This window comes from Strix aluco, chromosome 14, assembly GCF_031877795.1.
Source record: "Strix aluco isolate bStrAlu1 chromosome 14, bStrAlu1.hap1, whole genome shotgun sequence".
Classification (NCBI taxonomy): domain Eukaryota; kingdom Metazoa; phylum Chordata; class Aves; order Strigiformes; family Strigidae; genus Strix; species Strix aluco.
This window is the reverse complement of record NC_133944.1, coordinates 12620187-12628513: the sequence shown is the minus strand read 5'-3', so window position 1 is coordinate 12628513 and position 8327 is coordinate 12620187. Positions and strand designations below refer to the sequence as shown.

The 8327-nt window shown below is 40.8% G+C and overlaps 1 protein-coding gene across 10 annotated transcripts in view; it reads left to right on the top strand.

Annotated features, from left to right (window-relative positions):
* Positions 1-2772: 2772 nt before the first annotated feature.
* The window catches only part of DPY19L3 (dpy-19 like C-mannosyltransferase 3), a 38815-nt gene continuing 33260 nt past the window's right edge, over positions 2773-8327 (top strand). For 8 of the 10 annotated variants that reach the window (XR_012625138.1, XR_012625139.1, XM_074839947.1 and 5 more), the window contains exons 1-3: positions 2773-2989; positions 4526-4668; positions 6160-6293. Coding sequence is in view for 7 of the 10 variants with exons in the window: in XM_074839947.1 (XP_074696048.1) it covers positions 4566-4668; positions 6160-6293 (237 nt within the window). In the remaining 3 variants the exon portion in view is untranslated. Of the gene's footprint in view, positions 2990-3286; positions 3587-4525; positions 4669-6159; positions 6294-8327 lie in introns of those variants that run through there. The other 2 variants (XM_074839941.1, XM_074839948.1) reach the window with 2 other exon arrangements.

Genomic DNA, 8327 nt, shown 5'->3' with positions numbered 1-8327 from the left:
TAATATCCTTTTGCTGCTTGGCAAGTATAAAGCCAGCATTACAGTATTATAATAATAATACAGTATTACTGATTGCTATAGTTTGATATATTTTAATTTACATTTTATAACACAATTTTCAGAGATTAATACCAATCCTGAAGTTCTTTAGTTTTTCTGTATACTCACAACTTGAAACATTGAATCTCATTATCAATGGACATGTTGCCCAACAAATAACATTGTTTCACTGAGAATATGTTGAAGAATATCTCCCAGGTGTAGCTCTCTCTTGACATAGGATTTTTTCTTTTTACACTTACATTGCTCTAGTCCCTGATAAAAAGAGGCAGTAAAGAACGCTGCAGTGTAATACTTTCCAGCTATTACTGTATTTCAGGTGTTGTCCCTAGAATATTAGGCAAAACAACATCAGATTCATCTTTTCTTGAGTACTTCATCAGAGGATCAGGGCAGAGGGTTTTTCTCCCACTCCATTTTTTTTCTAGTGCTGTACCCAAACACTTAGTGCAACAGGAAATATGACTTGTCAAAATACATAGAATTGGGGAAAAAAACTGTATTTTTTATTTTTCCTCCTGTCTAATCTTCTGCTATGTGAAACTTGAACAATAAGCGTTAATATTTAAAAATGATGGCTATAGCTGGATTAGTTATTCTAAAATGACTTAAAGGTAAGTTACTCTTAGATACATTAGCCATTATGTAAGGCTATCTAATGTTTTTCAATTACACAAACTGTTTTCAGTCCCAATAACGATATTTCAGTGTAGACTGCATTGGTAGTTCATGAATATCAGTGGAATTCGTACTGCTGGAAATCTGCAATCATTTCCACAAGGTAGAAAACTTCTTCAACTGACTATTAACTCATTTATCCCATACAGATACATTACATACATGCAGTGTCATAAAACACAATTGAGTTGACTGTAACTCCCCCTCTTCTTAGTACTACAGCCTGTTGGCAACCACCCTACACAGCCTGTCATTTAATTCAAGATAACATCTACCCAAGTTTGAGTTCTAGAGAGAACAGGCTTTTAGTGGTCTAAATTTATTGGACACGCAAAATTACTGGATTTCTAAAGCTCTTAAATGATTATGTTTTCTAAACATAATCTTTTGCAACTTTTTGTTCTGTGTAATTTTACTTTGCACTGGCCTCTTTACAGGTAGTGGATAAACAGAACTTATGTTGTAAACAGCTTTCACAGCACTCCCTTTCTTAGAAATTTAAGTACATTATCTGACCTCCTTTACAGAAAAACATACACACTCTCAAGATACTTTTTCCTTTATTCACACTGTAAAATCACTTGTATGATCTGTATACAATATGTTAATTTTAACAAACATCTGACATATGATGTGGCAATGATGCTATTAGTGATAAAAATAAGGTACATCTAATGCCCATTGTAAAGCCCATAATTCTTCAGTTTCCATATTCTTAGTTTAAACATTCCCCACAAATGTACCATCTGCCTTATTGCTCAAAAAAATTTAAGTATAGCTAGTCTGTTTGTTGCGAATTGACTTATACTATAAATTTTTAACTATTTGGAGAACTTAATCAGAAGAGAAAATCATTCTGTTTGTTCTAAAAAATAGCTGTAAAACATACTAAGTGTGCAAAGACAGATACTGAAAAATTTCCTGATTTCTAATGTCAATGGCTTCAACTCTGAATTACCAGGATGATTACTAGTTACACAGTTTGCCCAGCATCTCTGAGCATGTTTACTATGAATTTCATGCCTCTTTTTGTTTAAAACACCAACTTTGCCAATGAACCAAGGTGGTGGAATGAAAAAAAAAAAAAAAAAAAACAAAAAACTATTGCTGGACTAGTAAAATGGTGATGAAAGAATCAACTTCCTGAAGAAGTGAACTCTATCTCCACCTGTTTCACAGAATTTGCATGGATTATTGGGAAATCTGCTTTCTGTAATAGGATCTGGGTGTCACTATGTTAATAAAGGCTTTATGAGGATTTTTTTTCCTATGATAACTATATAGACTATCTTTAAAGACACGGCAAATAAAATTTACAATAAAGAATTATTGTAAGGGTAGGTTGTACCGTTAATTAGAAAAAAGTCTGGTATTGCCATTATCTTTCTGCTACAGTTGCATGTTTGTGCTGCTGTTGATCAAGAAATACAAGGGTGCTTATAATGAACTGAATACAAACTACACCTCTACTGCTTAGGATTCTAATTTAAATTACAAAATCACATATACCTGGAACCACATTATTTGGAAAAACAAAGAAACAAAACCAAAACACACTACAAATAAGTTCTACGTCACTGTTTTAAAAAAAGACCACGCCAATTTAAGTCCAGCGGGTCCGCACGACGCGGAGCGGCCGCGGCTCGGGCCGGGGGGAAGGCGGGGGGCCCTCTCCCCGCTCCTCACCGCCCCCAGCCACGCCGACCGCATTTGGGCGGCCCGCGGGCGGCACCGCCCCGGCCCGCCTTCTGAACTTTAAACTACTTAAAACCCTTTCGGGGCGGGGAGGGACGAGGTTGAGACTGGGGCGATTTTGCCGGTCCCTGCTTCCCCACACCACCTCGGCCCCGCCGCGCTTCCCTTCCGCAGCGCCCGAGAGCAGCGGGGGGAAGCCGGACGCGCCCGCTGGGTCCCCCCCCACCCCCGGCGGGTTCCGCCCCGCCGCAGGGCGCGGACAGGCCGCCCCACCCGCAGCCCGGCCCCGGTGCTCAGCCCGCCCACTCCCCACAAGCCCGCAGCTCCTCCCCGCCCGGGCCTCCCCCGTCCGGCGGCCGCCTGCCCACCGGCGCGCCCCGGCTGCCGCAGCCCCGCCGCTCCGCCTGACAGGGGCGAACAAAAGGCGCCGCGCCCGCCTCCACCCCCGCCCCTTCCCCTCCTCGCGGCGGGGCCCGGGCGGTTCCGCTCAGGCAGCGCCGGCAGGAGAAGCCGCCGCCCCGCTGCAGCGAACCCGCGGCCCTCGGAGCGCTGGCAGGTATCGGCCCCGCCCGGCGGGATGCGGAGGGGAAGGGGAGGAGACGGGCGGGCGGCGGAGCTGCCGCCGAGCAAGGCCGCGCCGCGCCGGGCCGCGCAGGCCGCAGCGAGCCGCGCCGCCGGCAGCGGGAAGGCGGCGCTGTGCGGAGCTGCCCGCGCCCCGCGGGGCCCGCCCCGGCCGCCGGGGGAGCCGCGGCCCCAGGCCCGGCCCTCCTGCCTCCGCTCCCCCTGCCGCCGCTCCGCGCCCTTGCCCGGCCCCCGGGGCCGCTTCCCTCTCCCCGTCGGCCCGCGGTGGCTCAGGCGCGCTCGCCCTCTGCCGCCCTCTCGCCTGCCCGCCGCGCTGCCCCGGCGGCCTCGCCCCGGGCTCCCTCCCCACCGTGCCCCGCGGGCCCGGCCTGCAGCCGCAGAGCCCGCCCCGCCGCCCCGGACCTCGCCTCGCCTCACCTCAGGCAGCTGTGGGGACGGAGGCGAGACTCTCCCTTCCCGGCGCCCTGTCGAGGCTTTCCCCGCGTGTGCCGGCCGAAAGCGCTCCCTTCGGTACCAGGCTGTGAGGAAAGCAGCGCACAGAAGGAGCGCGGTTATGATGACCACCTTGCCGGTATTAATTAATTATCAGGTTTTCTACAAAACAGCTGTTTAAAAACAACTTAGATATCCGCTCACATAGTTCCCTCCATGTGTTTTCCCAGGCATGAGGGAAAGAGGAAGCTAATCCACTGCAAAAGCTTTAAAACAAAGTTGCGCAGTTGAGGCGTTTCTTAGAGCATTGCCAGTCACTTACACCAGTGGTTACACAAATACCGGTGTTTGTGCTCTGGGAATGGCAGCAGATTTTTGCGTTGAGGATGGGACACCATTGATTTTTGAATGTGGGATGGCAGGTTGAAACAGTTTTATGTATGGACCATGCTCACAGAGCAGAGAGCACCTGTGAATTGACAGGGGAAGGACTAACTGTTCTTTGTCTTCTTTGTAATGTTCTCAAATTTTACGGTACTTTAATAGTATAAAACATCATGGATTTTTTTAATGCTGTCTCTAGTTTTTTATAGCACGTGTTCTCTGGCATCATTTTTGTATCTTTATGGCCCCCTCTTTTGGGATTTCCTGAAAGCCAAGATTTAAACAAGTGACTTCCTATTTTAGGTGCCTAACTAAAGTACCCTAAAAGGACTAATTTTTCAGTGAAGTGCCTATACTTTTTTAAAGAACTGGCACCCGGTGTGCATTTTGAGTCAAGGGCCAAAGGTGAGGGCAGTCAATGAATCATTCTGATAACCTGGACAAGAGTATGTAAAATTGTGAAGTTAAGTCTTTACAAATTTAAGATAATGTTTTCTATACTTTCGTTTGCAACTCTGAGTTATAAAAATTTTTAAAAATCTTGCATTTTTTTAAGATACACTTCAACTACAGTATAGTTCTGTAAGTCAAAGTCTCTGATGGCAGTAAAATATGGTTCTGTTTTCAGATATTTCATACAGTATTAAGTGAATGTTTCAGTAGGAAGATGCATTGCTTGTATGTGTCCATTTAGGAGTCAGACTGAAGAATAATGAATTAAAGTGACTGACATCATGACAACCATAAGACAGAGAAGGATTGGAAAAGGCACAGAAGTGGCTGAAGATCAGCCTTCAGAGGAGAAGAATGCAAAGCCTGATGGGAGAATTCTGTCTGGTGGGTAGATGAAAAGGATTGTATCATTACGGCTTTTTAGTATTGTTTAGCTTTTGGTATCTACCCTAAGCACAGGTTAGAACTAGGAATGTACCAAATAAATTTTTATACTTGAATATCGATCAGCAAAATTAATTGCGTGAGAGGGCATGCAGATTACTGCGTGTCAATCTCATCTCTATTTTAAAATCCTAATATAAATTGGTGAGAACTTTTTTCAATTTAGTATCAGTGACACACTATCAGATTTCATATAGCTGTCGTAGTTTCTTAAACGAATTCCAGTTCAAATCGTTGGTAACATAAAAGGATTTGAAGATCTCTGAGTTGTAGTTAAATATAAGCAGACTGCGCAGGAAATCTGAATTTAGCCACAAACCCTTAATTTTTGACTATAGGACAGACTAGCTAGGTAAACGTAAAAGAGAGACATTAAGTGTCTTAATTTGAGGATCTGTTTAATGAAATACTGACAATGTTTTTGCTTGGAATTATATCTTTAGAGTTGGCAAAGTTTGTTGGGTTTGGTTTTTTTAGTTAACTTATTTTAAAGGATGTTTTGATCTAATTTCCATATGTTTCTACATTTTGGGTAGATGAAAGTTACATTGTTTCCACACAAGTACACTTAGGCTAAATACAAAATGGGAAAGTGATTATAGTTCTCATCTAGGCCCTCAGTTCCATTGAATTGTGTATTTGGTACCCATTATGTAGATGTCACACACAGTATAAAATAGCCATTTCAGAGATATAGTTCCAGATCACTAAGACCCATATTAAGCCTTATATCAACATTTAAAAAAACCCAAACCAAACAACAAAAAAACAACCAACCCCAAATTAAACCAGGAACATAACTGTACAACAAATTGATTGAACCACCTAGAAATGCAACCTTTCTTTCCCATTGTTCCATCTATAATCTTACTCTGATGTCAGCAGGAGGTTATCTACAAGTCAAAGCATGACACCATTATCAAAGGCTGCTTTGGCCACTGTTCAGTCTCTTTGGGTATTTAGTGAGACTTCTGAACCTTCAGCGGTGTTTTTTACAAAACCCAAGCAACTCCCAAAAATACAGGCAGCAGTTTTAAGACCTTGAAGAAGACTTTAGTTTCTTTCTTTGTGATCTAATAGTCATCCTGTATTGCCTTAATTAAAAAGGATGCCCTGGAGGATATTCCAATTATTTACAAATTAGATACGGTATTTATCTGGGTTTGTATGGGATGATGGTGTTCTTAAGCCATAACTACATTTTAGCAATTAAGGCACACCTTATTTCACTTTGCATGTAAATAATACTGAGAGTTTGCTATGTGAGAAAATAAAAACCACATCTCCATAAAGATCTCTTAAAACCAAGTATCCTCTTACCTGCAGAATGTAAACTGCACTAGCACAGGCAATGTATAAATGAGTTTCCAAAATTCCTTTAAGCTGAATTACGTGTTTCACAATTGCAGAGCAAAATATTTTTCTTTCAAGATCATACAGGTGGAAGGCCGTGGAACATACTCTCAATAACTGTTGGTGGAATTGTTGCCATCTCTCTTGGACTTCTTACTTCTGTTTATGTTGCTACACTGCATGAAAATGACCTGTGGTTTTCCAATATTAAGGTAACAGTCATTTTCGTAGTTTCATCAGTGCTTTCATAAAGCATTAACATGAATGTTAGTTGAAATTTCAGTTATGTATTTGTCTTGTAACTTACAAACATGGAATAATTTATTTTTTGAAATGTATTTTTAAAAAAGCTGTGCTTCCCACCACTTTTTAAATACTTGATCATTTCTATAAATACCTGTCCCCAATTCTTCTCTAAAAGCATTGCTGCTGCTTGAGTCGTAGCTATGGCTCTTCTAGAATAGAATTTCAAGTCTACTATATGTTGCTCTATAATCATCTTTGTTTTATCCAAAGCAATCCAAAACCAAACAAAAAAACTGTTAAAATAAACAATATGCAAAGTCCTGGCATACAGTTCTTTAAATCTATTTATACTGTGATCTTGTAATACAGTTTAGGCACAGTCTCTTACTATTCAATACTAATTTTATGTATTAGTTACTAATGTTATCCTAAATGTACAAACCTCAAAACATATTTCAGACATTCACCAATGTAAAACCAACATTTACCCTGTAGGAGAATTTTCATTGCCAAGATCCAGGACTGAATAGTTTTTTCCTAGAATCATTGTAAGGGACAATAATGTAGCTGTACATATACCTAAATTTAACCAGAAAAGAGAAACAGGTGAGTCATTTTCCTTTTAGCTGCCTAAAATTAGCTCTCTTAGGTCTATGTATGATGTTATTCAAAGAGTATGTATATTTAATTGGAATACTTTAATTGCAATGTCTTTCCTATATTACACAGTTTTTCTGTCCCAGAAACATTTACATATCTGTAATAAAAATAGTTGGCACTTACTGGAACAATTGCTGTTGTATTATACATATAGTAATGTTTTGTACTCACTGTCATCTTCCTTTGAGTATATATAGATCATATATATATATTGAAGGTACACTTTAGGTTTGCCTTTTCCTTCCAGAAGCAAGTACTGATTTAATTCCACAGGTATTGTATATGTTGAAGTACAAACAGGCATGGACTTGTGGCAGTGTATGAATGTAACGAATACAGCATTTTTATTCTGTTGAACTGATAGAGAGGGACACAGAGGTCACTGAGAGAGGCAAGTCTGTAGTTGCAATTAAGGTGCCCTTCAATGGATGAAATGCTCATTTTATTTGATAATTATTGTTTTCATTTTAAGTACACTAGAATGCCATTAGATATCAAAACTGAAGTAAAACCTTCTAGATACTTTTAGTCTGGATTATGTTGTCTCGGTAGCTCTCATTTCATCTTGTGTTGATATAACTAGTAACATTGGAACATGAACAATTTCAGCTAATTTGATGGAAAGGTTCTAAAAAGCATTAAGTTCATCTACCAGCAGGTTAAAGGAGAAAGATGCAGATACTCTCTGATCTCACATTATACCTTCTTCAGTAAGACGTTAACTCCACCAGAGAATCCATGTGGCTACAGTGCTAATTTTAAACTGATAAAGCCAGGGAAAGCTTTAATGAGATTTCACATATTATTACAGATAAAATAACCAGTTGTAACACAGAGCCAAAAGTGATCAGGCTTTCTACATACTCCTGCTTTTTGGAGCTATGTGTTCAGTGAGTGTATACTGTTTGTGTTTTGCATGTGCACACTCTCAACTTCTATTTGGGAAGATATCCTTAGAACCAATGTAAGACTATAGCTCTAACCCGATTGATCAGACAAATGAAATTTATTTTGAAACACTTATGTCCCAGGCGTGAGCCAGAGGTACTTTTGAAGATTTGTTTTCAAATTATTTATTACAGCTTGAGACCAAACAGGTATTATCTGCTGCAGTTTATATGCAAATACAAAGAAGGTTGGGGATGAGTCAAGTCTGATCAAATTTTCTGCAGTTGTCTGCCAAGTCAGAATCTGACTGTGCTTTCACTTTGATTAACACAAAGCTTTCTAAGGTTTTACTGTTAAATATAGTCTAGACTTGTTTTCTTGCCAGTATCCATATCAGAGCATTTTGTGGACATAAGTGAGACTAGCAAGATAAGAAATCTAAACTGTATGTT